We start from the raw sequence: 19,391 nt of genomic DNA on the forward strand, positions 1-19,391 counted from the left end.
GCCTTCTCTGTATTCCTAGAGATGGATTAACAAATAGCAAGGGAACTATAACTCCACAGCAGAGTGCACACTTGCAATCAGAAGTTCAGAGGTTCAGTCCCTTGAGTTTCAAGATAGGGCTGAGAGAGACTCCAGCCAGACACCTGGAAATCTGCTGCCAGTTCAGTACAGTGGTACCTCGGGTTACAGATGCTTCAGGTTACAGACTCCGCTAACCCAGAAATAGTACCTCGGGTTAAGAACTTTGCTTCAGGATGAGAACAGAAATTGCGCAGCGGCGGCATGGCGGCAGTGGGAGGCCCCATTATCTAAAGTGGTGCTTCAGGTTAAGAACAGTTTCAGGTTAAGAACTGACCTCCAGAACGAATTAAGTTCATAACCCGAGGTACCACTGTACTAAGTTACCGTAAATGGATCAGTGGTCTGATTTGGTTTAGAGCAGCATCCTACGTATCAGGCTGAGCTACAGAAAGGGTTAAATGCTCCAACAGATTGTAGCAAATGACTTGAAATAACCCGATACATCTTCTTCCAGGATGTGTTAATGGGTACAATGTGCACCTGCAATGTTTAATTGCAACACTGTGTTTTTCCAAGGCTGAGAGAGTGATAAGTGTTATTTGCTTGTTTTAACAACAGGCTTGCAAGCATCTCCTTTGAACTAAAGACTTGCAATCAAATTATTCCACAACGTATTTCAACCCAAACATTTGCCAAGTGATAGCAGTGTACCAGAACTTTCCCCACACCCACACAGACAGTGTTACAGGATCATAATTTATAAAAGGAGAGTGATGAAACTGCGGTGAACCCCAATAATGTATTATTACAATTAAATATGTTTACATCCACCTTCCAATTTAAGTACAAACAGCAGTATATAAAAAAGACAACAATAAAGTACAAAACTCACAGGGCAGCATACAAAATTAAATATCAAACTGCAAAATAGCAACCAATGAAATAATCATCATCACAATAATAAAATGGGGGGGAGCAGCATAAAGCAGACAGAATAGCACTAAAATGTGAGAAGCAGCTATATTAAAAAAATCATTGTTCAATTAAAAACTTTTGTTGAAATTAACTGTTTTGACCTGAAACCCCAAACTAAGCAGAACTGACACTATGTTGGCATACAGTGCCACCACAGAAAAGACGTTCTCCTCTGTACCTCTGAAAGTGATCACTTTAGGAAATCCAGTAATTGATCTGCTGTGTAACAAATTATTTGGGCCAGCTACAAAAATAGTCATTTTCCTTACATGGCATTTAATACTGCCAGTTCATGCAAACATAAACGGACTGTGCTAATAAAGAAACAGGGTGTTTTAGACAGCAAAATAGTACCTTTATTGTGAGGTGGTTGTCGTTTTTGAAAAATTGGAGTAAGTTTCATCAGATTCAAAATCCAAGGTTTTGCATTTTCTTATTTTGATGGAAGTATGTATTATTTGACTATGGAAAGTTGCCAGATGTTGCTAGACTCCAATTATTGTTGGGAATGATGGGAGGTGTAGTCCAAAATATCTGGAGGGCACCAGCTTGCCTTCCAGACTGACAGATATCCAGACAGATAGAAAGACCACTGACATAGTAGCCAATTGCAGGGTGGATCAGTGGCATTCATCTGATCGCTGGCCATCCATGTTGTTCCTCCATACTGGGATGGAGTGGGGAGGGGCTAAGGCAGCAACAAGGTCAGGTGGAGTCAATCTGACACTCCTGCTAGTTCATTTGCACCACACTAAGCTCACTAACCACCTCCCAGTATGCAGCAGCAATACAGACAACCAGAGGTCACAGGAGTGCTTCCACTCACCATCCAATGGTGCATTGGCTCAAGTTTATGATTATCCCAATATGGAAGCTATTGGCTGGCATGACAGTGTAATTGTAGAATGTAAGATATGGGTAGCCAACCAAATGTTCTGGAATAAGGTAACAACAAAGAGGTTCTTTCCCCTCACCCCACCCCACAAGAAAGCCAGCCTGTTTCCTGAGCAATACTTGGAGATCAAATGTCATGGATATTTTTGCATTCTCCAAAATTACTCTCTCATTTTGAAAAAGGGGAGGGGGGTATTTGAAAGGGCATGCAAGTATTTGTGGAAGGAGGAAGTTTGACCCTGTTGCCTTAGCAATAAGGCTGACACTTCCTCTTTTGCCACACTGGTAGTGAAGCTACCAGTGGGTGAAAACGAGGAGCATCAAGCTGGCATTGGAATGCACATAGGAGTACATGTGTTAGTGTTGTTGATGGGATGCATGCTTAGATGTGTCATTCTACATCTCTATATTCTGGTATTGCTAGCATGGGTCTGGGCTTCAGAATCGGGGCAGTATGGCTTTGACTTCACTGACAATCACGATATAATTTAGGGATGGAGAACTTGTGGTAGGAAGATAATAGAGCATGACAATAATTCCTGAACCATTTTTTTAAAAAATATATCCCGTGGCAATACAGTGCTTTCCGCAAAATGTCACTTATTGCTGTTCATGGGTGACAACTTGAATAAAATATTGCGGGGGGGGGGGGGAGAGACACAGGTAAGCCCCGCCCCGCATAATCGATCACATGGTGTGGTACATGGACACTATTTGAATAGCAATGCCCATCGAATTTTTTGGGGCCTGGGTGGGGGTCAGAAAGAGCAAGATCCCATATGCTGGAATTATGAAGACTTCAGACGTACAATACTGTGGTTTGAACCACTTTGAGTGACTGTTATCTGTCTTTCCCGAAATGCCATTCACACTAAAAACAAAACAAAACAAAAAAACCGGCGTGCACTTTGGTGCTTTGGTATTACCTCCCTGCTCTTTTTCTTAGGGATCAGGACAACAGTAAACTGTCATCTCTGCCCTTATCTGTGAATCATATCTGGGATGTTGCGATGGCTCGTTGTGACTTGTCTGTAGCTTAGCAAGATTTCCCCAGAATTTTGTTCAGGGTAAAAGCACGATATTGAAAGAGGTGGGTGAGCAAAGAGAGAAAACGTACTCGTTCCCTTCACAGGAGTGCCATGCCAAGACACAGTGGCGTCAGTTTGGCACTGCCAAGTTTGCGAGAGCCGTCTGCTTTGTGTTCACCGAGAAAGCAACGTGTAGCGCCTGGGCAAGTTCAGACGTGCTTCTCTCCCCCCCCCCCCCCCAGCCCAGAACTGTCTGGCCGCCCCTAGCTAAAACCCGCCTTAGAAACATCTCCCTTTCGTTGTGGGTGTCGTGACTGCCAACCCCCCCTCCCCCCTCCCCCCGCGTCCCATCTTCTCCTTTTGAAATAAAAGCGGCAAAATGCTTAAGATCGAGGGCGCCGCTGCCGCGCAACAACCGCTGAAAGTTAGGGAAGGCTTTGCGGCAGCTGGAAGTGCAGGCGGAAATGAACTGTAGCGCGGCTGTGCGTGTGAATCGGTAACGGGATTCCAGCGGCTACTCAACTTGAGGGCGGCTTTTGGCAGCGCCGGGGCTTGCAAAGTCCCGTATTGCCCCGGGGGTGCGGTAGCGGCGAGGAGAGAGAGGGGGGGGAGAGGAAAATATGCCTGCTGGAAAACCTACAAATGGTTCGAGGATTGCGGGAAGCCAGAAGGGGGGGAGGTGGATCTGTGCGTGTATGTGAGAAAGAGAAATGTTGATGGCTGAGCTCTGCAGGGCTAGGCTGTGCCTTCTCTCTCTCTCTCCCCCCTGTTCTCTCTCTCTCTCTCTCTCTCTCTCTCTCTCTCTCTCTCTCTCTCTCTCTGTGTGTGTGTGTGTGTGTGTGTGTGTGTGTGAGCGCGCGAGTGTTGCAGCTGCCTGTCCCCGCAGGCTGGGAATAGCTCTGGATTTGCCTCTTGGCTGCGGACTGTGTGGGTTTTACTAGCCCTGGCGGCTTCCTCTCTGCTCCTCGCTGCTGGCTTCCTTCGGCTTATTAGCGCCAGGCAGGAAACAAGCGGGCTTCCTTCTTTGGTACACAGCCGGCCCGGCACCACTCGCAGGCTCCCCACATCGCCCCCCTAAGATCTGCAGCGGCGGCGGCGAAGGGCACTCCTGGGACCCGCTCCGGCTCCCCTGCTCGGTCTCTCTCTCGCTCGCTTTCGCTCTTTCCGGACTAGTCAGCTGCCTCCCCGCCAGCTTCGCCCTCTCCGATCCCAGCCGCAGCCTAACGTGTCTGGCTGGCTGGCTGGCTGAAGAAGCCTGCTCGATGCCTTCGCCGTGAGATCGACGCGCCTGGTATGCAGCCAGAGTGGCCTCTTTCTCTCCCTCTCTCTCCCCCCCTTCCCCCTTTTGGATGGAGCGGCGGCGTGGGGGTGGGGGGGGTGGTAGGTGGGATGGCCGGGGAGAGGAAGAGGGAGGGGTGGGAAGGAGGGAGAGCCGCCGAGAAGTGCAGACGATCCGAGAAGTTTCTCCTCTACCGGAGTCAACTCCAAGCTGCTGCTGCTGCTGCTGCTGCTGCTGCCTCCGCCGCGTTTCCGCGCTTGGCTGCCAGGAATCCGTAGGGAGGAGCTGCCTTGTGCGAAAAGCCGCCTGCCGCCCCCCACCCCCCTCGCTCCGATCTCACCTGCCGCTGTTACTGCAGCTGGGCTCCCCCTCCCTACTTCTGACCCCCACCCCACCCCTCCAGTGGGCACCGCCAGTGGGTGGTGGTGGTGGGGTAAATCGCCCCTTCCCCGCGTAAGCCATGAGAATGTGGGGGCTGCCGGGCTGCTCTTCGGGCATCACTTAGCGGACAGCAGCTGGCACCGCGCGCTGAGGCTGGGTGAGTGGATCTGTCAGTCCCAGCCTCCCCTTCTCCCGGGTGCATGCACGGGCCGATATAAAGTAACCCTTTGCATGGCGATCGCCTCGCGCGAAGCGCAAAGCTGGGCGATGGAGGGCTTCCAAGCTGCTGCTGCTGCTGCTGCGCCTTGTTCGGTGGCGAGTCTCCCTCTCGGTCGGTCTCCCCCTCGTTCTTCCCCGTCCTCTCCAGTCCTGCTACCCCACTCCATTCCTCGCACATCAGCCACAACCACTGGGAGCGCGCGGCCCCTTTAAGAGCCCAGCTTTGCCTCCCGGTAGCTGAAGGTCATTAAACACAAAAGCTCTCCAGCGCTGCGGTCCAATATAGCGCATGCGCCCTGCCCGAGGACTGGCAGGGAGACGGCAATATGGCGAGAATGCCTGGCAGCGGCGGCGCCGGCGGAGACTGGAGCACCGGGGGCGGCGGCGGCGGCGCAGGAGGAGGGGGCGGCGGTGCAGGTGGCGGCGGCGGGGAGAACAATGCGGGGGAACGGCAGCCCGGCCGGGGCGGCCCCCACCGGCCCCTCCACTATTGCAGCGCTGGGGAGGACGAGGACGGGGAGGACGAGGATGAGATCCAGGAGGTGCAGATAACGGGGGACGAGGAGGGAGCCGAGGAAGGGATCCTGCTGCTGGACGACGACGAGGAAGAGGAGGAGGAAGAGGAGGAGGAGGAGATGATGATGATGGGGCTGGAGTGGGCCGCCTCGGAGGAGCCGGGCCATATGATCCGTATGGACCAGGGCACCGGAGTGCTGCTGGACTCGGCGGCGGCGGCGGCCGTCTGCGGGGTCCGGGGCCGCCTGGGAGGCGTCCGGGGAGTTGGCGGCGGCGGCAGCAGCGGCGGCGTCGTCGGGGCTTCGGCGGGGGGCGCCCCCTCGGTGCCCGTGAGCGCCCGCGGCGCTGCTGCCTCCGCCGCCGCTTCCCTGGCCGGCCAGGCGCCCGTCGCGGGCCCCGCCGACGACTCGGACCCGGAGGCGGAGCTGCTGCTGCAGCGCCCCGAGCGGGCCCGCCTGAGCGAGAACACGCGGCTGGCCACCCGCTACGCGGTGCGCATCTTCCGCGAGTACCTGAGCGAGAAGGCGCAGAGCCCGGACTTCGAGACCATGGACAAGGGGGCGCTGTGCCGGGTGCTGCGCTCCTTCTACGCCGAGGCGCGCTCCAAGAGCGGGCAGCTGTACTCCAAGTCGTCGCTCATCAGCATCCGCAGCTCGCTCAACCGCTACCTCAACGAGCCGCCTTACTGCCGCACCCTGGACCTCACCAAGGACCCCGAGCTGCGCGCCGCCAACCTGACGCTGGCCGCCGTCATCCGCAAGCTGGAGGAGCAGGGCGCCGGGCCGGTGGTGCAGAAGCAGGCCATCACGCGCGCCGACCTGCGCAAGCTCTACACCTGCAGCGTCTTCAGCACGCAGAGCCCCTTCGGGCTCCTCAACAAGGTCTGGTTCGAGACCTGCATGTACTTCTGCACGCGCGGGCGCGAGAACCAGCGCGAGCTGGAGGAGGACTCCTTCGGGCTGGCCCTGGACGAGGACGGCCGCAAGTTCGTCTACTTCAAGGCCCTGGGGCCTTACCACAAGTCGCGCTCGTCGTCGTGGAGCAAAAAGCGCGCCGAGAGCAGCGACGAGGAGAACCTGCCGCGCATGTACGAGACGGGCACGGAGTTCTGCCCCTACGCCAGCTTCGTCAAGTACTTGGCCAAGCGCAACCCGCTCTGCAAGGCCTTCTTCCAGCGCCCGCGGGACCACTGCAGCGAGGGCGACGTCACCTGGTACGAGAACAAGGCCATCGGCAAGAACCTGCTGGGCACCCGCATGCAGATGCTCTCCAAAGCCGCCAAGCTCTCCAAGACCTACACCAACCACTGCATCGGCGCCGTCTCCATCGCCACCCTCAACAGCATCGCCGGCATCGGCACCAAGCTGCCCTCGGGCGCCGCCGGAGGGGGCTGCTACGCCCACCTCAACGGCAGGGCCCGCGCCGCCCCCCCGCCGCCGCCGCCCCCCGCCAACAACGGCGCCTACGTCCTCCCCAAAGACGGCCACGACCTCGCCGGCGTCAAGGCCGAAGCGGCGGCCGTCGTCGTTCCCGCCAAGCGCTCCCTCTATGAGGCGATGTACGCGGCGGGGGGCGGGGCCGCGGCGGGGGGCGACGCCTGCGGCCCCTCCTCGTCCCCCAAAAGACTCTGCCTGAGGCCGGCCGAGCCCCTGGACGCGGCGGCGGCGGCGTCTGTGGTGGTGGTCTCAGTGAAACACGACCCCTTGCCACTCCTCATCCCCGAGGCCAATGGGCACAGAAGCACCAACTCTCCCACTGTCATGTCACCTGCTATGGTTTCCCCCACACAGGTAACAAAAAAAGAAAAGAAGAGAAAAAACTTGATCCCCCCCCTCCACCCATACACACCTTTTCCTTTTCCCAACTCCTCCTGTCAGCTTCAGGGAATTCCAGGCCAAAAGGCTGGTGCGTGGTGGAGCCCAGTGCAGGCAGCCTCCTCCAGAGTTTAGATCTTCATCAGCAGCTCCGAGGAAGCTATCTTAGGGCAAGTTTGGAAACTTGAGACAATAACTGTCCTGACTTTTAGCTTTGGCCCCTGGGGAATCTGGAGGAAAGGTGATTTGGGGGAAACTTTCCTGGTTTCCCCCACCTCTGCTTGGGTCAATAACTGTCCTGACTTGGATAGCTCAGTTGGCTAGATCACGGTGCTGATCTAGGTTGCAGGTTTGGACAGCCCCATATTCCTGCATTGCAGTGGGTTGGACTAGATGATCCTCAGGGTCCCTTCCCATTCTACTATGCTATCAGGGAAATCTGGAGGAGAAGCATTTTTTAAATTACATTCAGCCCCCACCCACTATATACCAAAGGACAGAATTTAGCTGCTGGAGAACCTAAGTGGGGTCAGACTTTCGGAAAGTGAGTCAAAAGTAATTTTAAAAGGTTCTGAGACCTTGTTTAAATGTTCGTATCCTTGACAATCTAAGTAGCTTAAGTCCTCATCAGCAATGGGAGCTGGAAGGCTTCAGATTTCAGAAGTCCCTCCCCACTCCGTAAAATTGATTTCACATGTCCACTCCTTTTGCCTTGTTAAATTGGGGCATAGGTTTTTTTGAAAGCCAGTTACTGTATGAGTAATTGGATCTTAATCACATATTATTTCACTTCCCATATTGTCACTATATAAGGATCCTCGCTGTAAAAAAAAGCATCCTATAAAATACATTTGAGTCAACAATGTTATTACAAGCTGCTGCAATTGACTCTTAAACCTCCTGATGGTCTGGTCTCCAGCATTAACAATGAATTCAGTCTAAGCTTTGAAAGAGCTCTATTCTGTGGGTACAGGTATATGACATGCCTGAGCAATTTCCAAAGTGGAAATACCAGTTTTGTACAAACTGACCCTTTCAGAGGAGTTTGCCAGCTAATCAGCCAGCCTGAAGGCTAATTGAAGAATGGGCCTTTTTGTGAATGGCTGCATCAGCATCTGTCTTCTGTAAAATACATGTGACCTCTCTTTACTGTTTGGAGTTTGGGGCCGCTTGAGTAGAGTATTGTACTTTGGTCTCCTGCTGCGTGTATCTTATGGCTGTGAATGACTAGAGATCTGCTGACGTGTGGATAATGTTTTTATTCTAGCTTGTTGATGAAAGAAACTACATCTTATATATAGTCGGCATGAGATTACCAAAAGTTGGGATGGATGGTTGAAAACGTCTTTCAGAGTTGCATGTCTGTGAGCAAGATATAAAAAAAGACAATCCATCTTAAAAGAAGTATATTTGTATGCAAGTGTAGTAGTTCACCACCGTATGTTACTGCAGTTAGTAAGAGGAACTGCTCGTTAAGCTGCGAATCACTTTTACCACATAATTTATAAAGCCCCTTTAACCAATAATTTATAATTGTGTTCCCCGAACTGCATAAGTAAGAAGCTTACCTAAGGTGAACTTAGTTTTTGTAGTTGTTTTAAATGCTGCTGACTGCTAAATCAGACATTTCAGATAAGAGGAAAAGTCAGTCTGCTGATGAAATTGTATATGCAGTAGATAGAATAAAGACATCTGTTGTTTCTGTGTTTATATTTCCCCCCCAAGAAATGAGCATTCAGTGAGACTGGAAGATGTTAAAATGTACTTTAATAGTAATCCCCTATTTTATGTGTGTTTGGGGGTGTTTCTAGATTAGGATTAGGTAGGGTAATTGACTGCCCACTCATTTCTACACAGGACTGGGGTGGGGATAAATATTTTCATTTGATTTGTGCATTAAGAGTGTGATTTTTTTTAAGCAAAAGAAACAATTTCAATAGGCTCTGTTTACTAACCGTTCTATCTGCAGTTATTATTTTCCAAACAATTGCAGAATTCCCATCCCCTTTTTTCATGGCTGGCCCTGAAAGCATTTGAAATATGGGAAAATAAATTTAGTCTGCAATCCTATCCCCATGTACCTGGGAGTAAGCAGTAGGACTTACTTCTGTGTAAACATGAATTCAGTAGGGCTTACTTCTGAACATACATGGCTAGGGTTGCGCTCTAAGAGTCTTTCACTGCTGTCTCTTAAAATGAGAATAGCCATAATGATAAAGTCATAGAGTTGTTTGAAGAAATGGATGGCTGGGTGAATAAGCCCAAAGCACTACCTTGAGCCATCAAATGTTGTAGCTGGCCATTAATCTAGAGGAAATGACTTGACCCACAATAGTTATTGCTTAATTATAAACATAGACTTTCCAGGTCATTACTGAGTTGACTTCATCAAGTGGTATGCCACTGAATTCCATGGCTGACAAATATTGCTGCTTTCATGATAGCTTCAAGGTCTTGAAGGTCATAGACTGATAGTTTTATTGACTCTCAGTATTATAAAGATGTACACGCTGCCAGTAATACGAGTCTAAAAATAAATGGTGCACTCTAGTTTTAGGTGAAGACTAGAGGTAAAGTATTGATCTCCCTGAAATCAAGAAAGTTAAGGCTTCACCTAGAGTTACTTGATGAACATATTTGGTGCTCTTATAATTTGTAATATCGGCATCCTGACACTAAGTATGCCTATGCTCTGATGTATGAAATGAAATATATATTCCTTTGAATCCCGTGACCAGCCACTATGATACTACATTTGCATATGAAGGCTTCCTGTTCTCTTTTGCGTATGAAAACACACTGTGCAAGGATTGCTCAGGTTGTACATTCCTTTGCTCATTGAATAGAATTTCTGCTGGTTATGCTTCTATCCTACCTTTCCTCCATGGAGCTCAAAGTGGTATACTTGGGTCTGCAGATGGCTTCTCATCTAGTCAGGCCTAAAACTTTTGAATGAACTGTTTGAGACCATTCTTTGAGAACAGGAAAGCATGTGTGTGTTCTATATGTGTGCGCATTTGACTTCTTGGGTCATATGTGTAATTAAGGGTCTATTACACTTACTCTGTGTATACCAGTATAATACTGGAGATATCCAGAGCAAACATGTAAAATGTGGGTGACTTTTTGTTCACAGCTAGACACAGGAAACATTTCAGTTACGTTTGCTGCATAAAGTACTGACATAAACATATTCAGATAACTTAATGTGCCAGTAGCTACCAGATGTAAATGTACTGGTATTTCAGGAATGCCAAGTTCAAGATTTTGATAACTGTTACTACATCCAGCTTTCTCTTTCATACTAAGATATCTTTTCTTGTTCTATGGAGATATCTTTTAGTGTATGAGATACAGGGGCATTGTAGGATGCAGCAATGAAATGAGGAGAAGGCATGCTAAATGTTCCTTTGATCCAGCTATCGCTTTAGGTAGCAGACACAGGAGGCATTATAGTATTTTAATCATACGTGGCTGAGCCTCCATGACCTTGACTTCAGTCTTTTTGCTTCTGAAGCGCTACAGTGATGCAGTAACATAGTTGGGACTGATGAATGAGGTTTTTAAATTGTCTGTTGCATACTTGTGTATTCATTTTTCATAAATGATCAAGATCTCTAATAGTGCAGTGCAACAGCTATTAAGAGGTATCTAATCAGTCCTTTTTGAGTTTACTTATTAAAGTTTAGAAATTATCGTAAGAGACTAGATTGTCATTAGTCAGGGCTGTAATGGGAACATGAGATGCATGTTTCTGTTGTAGCTTAGATGTATTTGGATACAAAGGGTACTGCATGGATTACTATTCATTCGTAGCTGCTGGTCCTCTTGCAGTTAGAGAGAGCATAAGACTGGGTTGTCAGAGAGTGAGACCAGGGCTTAACCATGCTGTGTTGTGTATATAAGGAAGGAGAGTCGGTGTGATTGAGGTAATGAATATCTTTGGGTTAATTATTCAACTTCATTTGTTTATCACTGTGGACCTGGAGATTGCTCAAGACAAGACCACTACATCAAAGGAATTCAGTATAGATAAAGAAAGACAAATGATTACAGTAATTATTAAAAATGACATACAGTAGCACCTTGCACTGTCTGGCTAAGGGTTTTATGCCCTGTTCTTAAACATGCTATTAGTCATTCTTATAGTCAGATGATTTGAATGCAAATAGCATACCACAATCACATCCGCCCATGGTAGCCTCTGGGAGACAGCTGCCCTGTGCTGACATTAAGCTGTGTCAGGGGTGAAGCAACTGTAGACATCCGCTGGTATAGACAGGATTCAGCTTTAGTCAGTGGCATATCAAAAGTCAAATCGGCTGAACCCCACACCTGACAGTAGATTCCGATGCCTGCTTTGTTGCTTGCTGATGTAGCTGATAGTCCACACAAAGTTGCTGTTTTTCTGTGGCTGCCACCTGCTGAGATGGCTGTGACACCTGAGCCTAAGTTGTTAATATTTATCTTCTGGTTTTCTACCAAGAGAGGCAAACAGCATTGTTAACAAACAATGTCTAAAAGCAATACGAAACCAACAAAGCAAGAGCCTAACCACAAGTAACAAGGGTTAAAGATGTTATACATTAAATCTGGCAGCAATAAAACGTACGTGTTGCATATTGAAAACCAGTGGAATAAGAAGCACCTTCCATTTCTGGTGAAAGATGCACAAAGAGGGAACCTGTTGAACTTCAGTTGGGAGAGCAGTCCAAAAGCATGTTGTCACCACAGAAAATATCATTCATCAACTCTCCCAGGATTGCACCAAGTGCAAGTCTTCTGACAATAATTTGAACTTTTGTTCTAACCGGTATCAGACTAAGTACTCTTTAAGTTAACCTAGTTTGAAAGTGTTTGTTTGGGGCTTCGGAGACTATACTGTCATTTTGAGTGAAGCTCAGAAGCAAATAGGAAGCTAGAACTAACATCATATCAAAGTTCTTCAGAGTGCCATACAAAAGTCCAGCTTCCAGATTTTGGACCAGTTGCATCTTCCTGGGTTTCAAATGCAACCCCATGTAGAGAGCATTACAATAATTCAGTCTGGAGGCAACTGAAGCATGGGTGAGACGAATTCATGACACATGAATTTATATGAGTTTCATGCCAGCTTTTCTAGCCCTTCAATCTGTTTTTTCCACTTAGGATTTGAACCCTGGTCTCACAGGTCCTAGTCTAAGGTTCTTAAATCACTACACCACATCAGGTTGTAGTCAACTAAGTCCTACTCAAAGTAGACCCACTGAAATTAATCACCCTAAGTTAATCATGCCCATTAATTTCAATGGGTCTATTCTGAGTAGGGCTAGACTTGAATGCCACCCACTGACTTTAATACAGAATTTTATGTTAGTCAAGAAGGCAAAAAGTTCCCATATTTTTGGGGTAACAAGTGCCTGGACAATATCCTACCTCGTTAACCTTTTGTCATTTCACCTATGTGGTGCCTCTCTTAAGTCCATTTCTTTGCACAATACTTGAATAAAACATTTACGTTTTCAAGCTGAGTGGTCTGTATGCAACAGTCATTAAAAACTGAGCCAGAGAATGTTTAATATTTTGTGTCTTGGCCAGACTTGATCAGTCTGCATGGGTGCCATCAGGAGAGGCAAGAAAATTATGGCTGGAGAGCTGAAGTAGCACCTCACACAAAAAACCCCTCTTCTCAGATAGTTAAATAATTCACTACCCTCAGTATATGAACATCAAAGTCCTAATGCACAAACTAGAATTGCAGGTGCCTGAAAGCATTTTCCCTATTAAATGAAGCTTCTGTGCTTTTGCTGTTGAAAAGGGCTCCTTTTTTTGCTCACTGTTCTCCTTGCAGAGACCCAGAGATCAGAAAATGCTCATTTTTAATTGGTGAATCTGTATGACAGTGTGAGCTGACTTATTTTATGTATGGGCTAGAAATAAATGAGTGGTTAAACCCTTTGAAATGCGCCACTGCTGCAAAAGCCATGGGCTGTAATTAAATTGAATGTAGGGTTGTATTGTCTGCTGCCTTTAGCTATAAACTTGATAATAGACCCTAGTACACCAACTATTGTGTTAGAAGTTGGAACCTAATTAGTTATGTTGTAGATTTTTCAGCCACTTTGGAAGACCTGTCTTCTCTCTTCCCCCTTTCTTTTTTGGTGTGTCAGAAGCATGTGCATCCCCCCCCCGCCGCCCTCCCACCCTCCCTCTTCAAATGAAGAAAGCATTGAAGGTGGCTCTGAAATATCAGTGTGCCAGTTATTGCTTAATGGACCATATGTTGTGAATTCTGGGGAAGTGATTTCAGTACAATTTGGATTCAGTGTCATTTGCAGAAACTTGTAAAGTACATGCCTAAGGGCAGCCTGTTATAAGCCCTGACTTTTGGGCACTGGTTTTCTAAAGGAAAATGGGTTGCTGTATCTAATACTTGCGTAGTCCAGCTGCAGTTTTTTTAAAGGCTTTTAAAAATGGTTTGATACATTGGGTTTGTTTGTTTGTTTGTTTTAAAAGAAAGTTTTAAATATGAGCACTTTTGAAACAACTACCATCCATCCTAACTTCTTCATTATGGTTTAGAAAATTCATGTCTAAAGGAAAAAGTATAGTGCCATGTCAGACATTAGACTCCAGGGTCATAACTGTATGAAACATTGCTTCTGTGCAATGTCAGTAGAGAGCTCAATGGAACATCCCACTGGCAGAAGGCAGGAAGGCCATTTTCTCAGCATTTTCCTCTGTCACCCATGCTGCCCAGAAAGATCCCACAACCCTCTAGTGAAGGTTGGGAAGGGGTAACACAAGGTATGGCAAGGTGATGAGGAGAATTTTGCCATTCTGTGCTAAAATACTTCATATCTTATTCATTCATTGCACTTATGTGCCATCTTCCTTCCCAAGGTACCCAAGGTGGTTTGAAGTTTTAAAGGACTAAAAGAAATGGTGTACTATCACTAGACTAGGGGTTGCAAACATAGTGCCCTCCAGAGGTTAGACTACAACTCCTATCACCCCTGACCATTGTCCGTGCTGGCTGGACCTGTTGAGAGTTGTAGTTCAATATCTGGAGGGCACCATGGTGGCTACCCATGCACTAGACAAATGATTGTCTTTACCATCTGGCTGTGAAACTGATGTGATCATGATTAAACCTCTGATTGAGACCTAATATTTGACTTGATGCTGAACTACCATAACCAGCACTGGTTCAGTGACAGGGGTCAGCTTTAACTGCTGTTACAGTACTAAAATACAAGGCACTGTGCTGGTATATACATATGATTAAACCTTTTTGCAGTAATTGGTAATTAATTGTTGAGCCATTTTTACTTCTCTCTCAACCTCTTTGCATCTGTCTCTTCTGAGAAGCCTCTGGCTTCTAGCCTTTAATCGATTAAAAACTCCATTAAATCGCACCAGCTAATATTAAGCCTCAGATAGCAAGCAGATAAATATTATGAAGATTCATTATATCATTTTGTGTTTCATTATGCAAGAGTAATTGAGACATGTTTTTATTTATTGTTTGCAGTAAATCACACAACATGTATTAGCTGGTAGCTAAGTGTGAATGATGCCTGCGAAAGCATAAGAACAGCACCACTATGTTCTGGAGAGAAACTAGAATGTCAATGGTAAAAGATCCAACTTGCCCTCTGTTTCCAGCTGAGGCACTGTTTGCATAGGCAAATTCGTGAATTCCAAACATGATAGGACAGAAACACTGGATCACTTTATTTATTCAATCACTCAATTTGTGTTTTGATATTTGAGCCTTTCTCCAGTCTGGAACACATAAAGCTATGAAAGTAGCTAACTGCTACACATACATAACCTTTGGTTTGTAGAACTGGTACTGTCACAGGTACCACATGATACACATTCCGCAGTTGTAAGAAATCAAACTTTTAGTGTTCAGAACTCCCTGCCTAGTGACCAGGGTGGATTTGATTTATATCAAATCAGTTTAAATCATGATTTAAATCACTAGTCAGTAAGACAGATAATTATGAAATTATTCTGCTGTACTTTATTGTAAGGAGAAAAATAATCATTTCCTTAAAAACAATTTAAACAATTATTTAACTAAAACAATAACATTATAGCATATGTATCCATGTTTGTTAACTGATGTGGTTTAAAACAGTTTAAAAAACAAAAAACAAAACTTAGACTGAGTTTTAGAACACATGAAAAACTTAAAACAAATTGTTATTTCCCGATGAATAGCCTTTGGACTATTATGTAACTTAAATAGAAAACTATCTTTAGAAAGATTTTTCCTCCAAAAGCATTTTATTTTAAAAAATCCAATTTAAATAAAAAAATTCTGGTTTTTTTAATATGTTTTTTCAAATCCTTGATTTTTATCCACCCTGCTAGTGACAGAACTTAAAATGTTTTAGTTAGGCAAGTCACCCAGACACAAAGATGCTGACATCTTTCAAACTCAGATGATGATCACATGGTCCGGATCAGTTCATCTGGGAAGAGGCTGTCATTGAGTTATTGTGGTCCTGAACCATTTAAGGCTTTATGGGTCAAAACCAGAGCTTTGGATTGGGCCCAGAAATTAATTGGCAGCCAGTACAGCTGGACCAGGATCGGTGTAATATGCTCAAACCATCTTGCCCCAGTGAACAACCTGACCGCTGAATTCTGCACTAGCTGAAGTTTCTGAACCATCTTCAGAGGCAGCCCTATGTATAGCATGTTGCAGTAATCTAACCTAGAGGTTACTGGAGCATAGACAACAGATGTTTGGCTATCCCTGTCCAGATAGGGGTGTAGTTGGGCCACCAGCCAAAGCTTATGGAAGGCACTCCATGCCACTCAGGTGGCCTACCTGAGCCTCGAGCCACAGCAAAGGATCCAGGAGCACTCCCAAGCTATGAACCTGCTCCTTCAGACGAAGTGTAACCCCATCGAGAGCAGGCGATCTTCCACCTATCCAGTCTAGGGAACCACCCACTAACAGTGCCTCAGTCTTATCTAGATTGAGCTTCAGTTTGTTGGCTCTCACCCATTCCATTCCCAAGACAAGACACTGATCCAGCACATCCATAATTGATTTGTAGATGTGCTCTCTGTGATTGGGCACCGCTCCAATGATTTGGGCATTAGTTTCATTAAGCTATTTTTCTCTGAAGTCAGAGGAGGAACACAACCTTACTGAGAAATTGGTCCCATTGAATGAATGCCACAACAATCACAGGAAAATTAGGACTGACATTCTGAAGCATTGGCATGCAGGATATCCTGCATCCCAGTCTTTTTTTTCTTTTTCATTTTTAAAGCAGGGGACCATCCTGTGTGCATATATCAGCCATCCCCAACCTGCGGCCCTCCAGCTGTTTTGGCCTACAACTCCCATGATCCCTAGCTAACAGGACCAGTAGTCAGGGATGATGGGAATTGTAATCCAAAACATCTGGAGGGCCAAAGGTTGGAGATGCCTGGTATATATAGTAGGGAGCAGCAAGTTGTGTTTGAAGTGGTCCACCAGCCATGGGAGAAATCACCTTATCTCACCTGTACTGTTTGGAGAGGCTTAAGCTTTGTGTGCCTCTGTGTGTGTTCATCCTCCATGATCAGAGGCAACATGACTCTGAATACCAGTTGCTGGGAGTCACAAGTGAGTAGGATGGTGTTGGGCCTGCATCCTGCTTCAGGCCTCCCACAGGCATCTGGCTGGCTACTGTGAAGATACTGGACTACAAGGGACATTGACCTGATCAAGCAAGCTGTGTGAGAGAGAGAGGGGGGGGAGAGAGAGAGAGCCTTAGCCATGTGCCTGCAAATGGGTGTGGTTTGTATGTTTGGAGATGACTTTGGCATGCAGTTTTTGAAGGGTTAGTCAACCCTGAATATGGTTCTTGTACCAATATACTGCACTCCCCTCCCCCATGTATATAGTATAACATATTTATGATCATCAGGGGCTGATACAGCAGATTAGCATTCTCTTTTTACTTCTGTAAAATCTCTGGGATGCCTTGATTGATTTCAAATTCTGCCCTTTGTTTTGCTTCTTAAATGATGCCTGCCCTGCCCTTTCTGATTCTTGCCTTAATTCTGTTCAGGGATTTGCTGTATGGATGCAGCACACTGTGCCAAAACTGCCTATCCATTTTCTGGGATGAGCAAAATATAACTCCATATATTTCTTGCCTTCAGAGAAGCTTCACCTGCTTTCACCTGTAGTCACTGTAGTTTATTTATAGCATTGCATTGGTCTGGCAGGATGAATTAAGCTGGTTCAGTTGCTTAGACAAAAATAGTTGTTTTTGAGATACTCTTGCATTATTACAGATAAACCACATTTACAGTTCACTGAAGCAAGAGAAACCCATGAAGGTCCTTGGGAGCATCTGTGCATTGTTTCAGATATGATAGATATTTCATATTAAGAAGCATCTTAAATCAAATACTAAAAATCCGAATATTGGTGTGTGTTTCAGTGAATACTATAAATCAGGCCAGCGCAAGCTATGGCCCGCCAATCCAAACACAGCTTACAAGCTATGCAATATGCTCTGTAAATCTTCTGGTTTTGCTGCTTGCCTAGGTCTGCAAAAATAAGGAAGTTGTCAAGCACCTGGCAAGCCACAATATATGGCTGGTGGGCAGTTTCAGCTTGGTGGGTTGCAAGTTGCATTGGCTTGATATAAATCCCTATTGCCTGACTTGAGGAACTATCTCAAGGAACATAAAATAATCCCCTGAAACGTGTCTTGGCTCACTTGCTTTAGTCATCTGGAGCCATTTGATGTACACAAAGAAATGCCCCCCCAAAGGTGGTTATAAATATCTGAAATGCAATTCCTCTTTAAACGTCCAGGACATTTCAAGCGCCCACAAGCTCTTCCTCAGGTAATTCTAAAAAGGCTACAAGGAGAGCTGGCTTCCTTTCTCTCTGCCATGAGTGGTACTGGTTACAAACACCTTTGGGACTTCCCATATTGTGTAGCCTGCCATCGTTGTGCCCTTTGCTTTCCCAGAGTGTGCCGTCTTTTCTTCTGTTGGTAATATAGTACACTGTTGTTGGTCTGGATTCTGGACTCTATGGTTGAAGGGTCCTGTTGTTAGAGCTAGAGGAGCTTTTTGGCTTCTTCCTGTTCTGTGAAATCTACAAATAATTGCACTTGAAGCCTAGGGAAACATGATGGTATGTCATTTTCCAGCTCTACAATTCTATGATTCTACATTTCTGTGATTTTGGGCTCCAGCTGTGAGATTCTGCCCCCCTCCCAATTTTTGGCAGCTATGATTGCTGATCTAGAGCCATAGCTAGGGGGAGGGGGTCTGGTCAGGGTTTCCGCCCTGGGTGAAGCCTCCAGAGGGGCACCATTGAGGCTGCCAGCCTCTCAACATGTCTGGGCTTCAGCCGGAGAGAAAGATGAAAAAGTGAATGGCAGCAGGAGTTCCACCCTTCCCCTTTCTCCCCATGAAGCTGAAGAAGGCTCATTTACAACACGATACAGGGAGAGAGAGAGCTGGAAAATCTGGAGAGGCTGCGTGGCTCTCTCCAGTGCAGGCATCCCTAAACTTGGCCCTCCAGCTGTTTTGGGACTACAATTTCCATCATCCCTGATCACTGGTCCTGTTAGCTAGGGATGATGGGAGTTGTAGTCCCAAAACAGCTGGAGGGCCGAGTTTGGGTGTGCCTGCTCCAGTGAATCAGAAGATAGGATCCCCTCTGGGTTTGCTACTGTGTGAGAATGAAATTCTGGAGGGACAGAAGGAGGGGCGGGAAGCTGAGGAAGAGAATCACTTGGACTAGATGGTCCTTGGCATCCCTTCCAACTCTACAATTATATGATTCTATGATCCCTTCAGAACTTTGAATGTGTTTAAATAGCTAACATTGAGTCATTTTACAGACTATACATGATCTACGCACAGGAAAGTAAGGGGTATGAGAGCATTTTTCCTGCCAGAGGCAGTTTCCTGGCAAAGCTCTGGTCAGCCCAGCTGCATTAGGATTGTAATGGGAGGGTACTTTCTACTTTAGACTTGCAAAAAGCATTTCTTCACCTTACATGGAACCTTAAATGACTACAAAATTATCATTTCCTAAAATGAGTAATCAAAGAAAAATAAAATTGAAAGGAATCTTGTTGAAGCTTATTCGAGAGTAAATTTACACGTCAAAACTCTTTGAAAAGGGTTTGCACAGGACCAAGGAGAGGGGTGGGTGGCAAAAAGACACAAAGGGGGGAGGAGAGGACATTTTAAAAGGAAACCAGAGGGTCTTGTCTGATCTTATGGAAATGCAGTCTT

The 19,391-nt window shown here is 46.5% G+C and overlaps 1 protein-coding gene across 3 annotated transcripts in view; it reads left to right on the forward strand.

Annotated features, from left to right (window-relative positions):
- Positions 1-3,739: 3,739 nt before the first annotated feature.
- KCTD1 (potassium channel tetramerization domain containing 1) overlaps positions 3,740-19,391 on the forward strand; it is a 50,905-nt gene continuing 35,253 nt past the window's right edge. Inside the window, exon 1 of one of the 3 annotated variants that reach the window (XM_028737115.2) lies at positions 3,740-4,209. Coding sequence is in view for 1 of the 3 variants with exons in the window: in XM_077933086.1 (XP_077789212.1) it covers positions 5,124-7,103 (1,980 nt within the window). In the remaining 2 variants the exon portion in view is untranslated. The other 2 variants (XM_028737114.2, XM_077933086.1) reach the window with 2 other exon arrangements.

This window comes from Podarcis muralis, chromosome 8 (assembly GCF_964188315.1).
Source record: "Podarcis muralis chromosome 8, rPodMur119.hap1.1, whole genome shotgun sequence".
NCBI lineage: Eukaryota > Metazoa > Chordata > Lepidosauria > Squamata > Lacertidae > Podarcis > Podarcis muralis.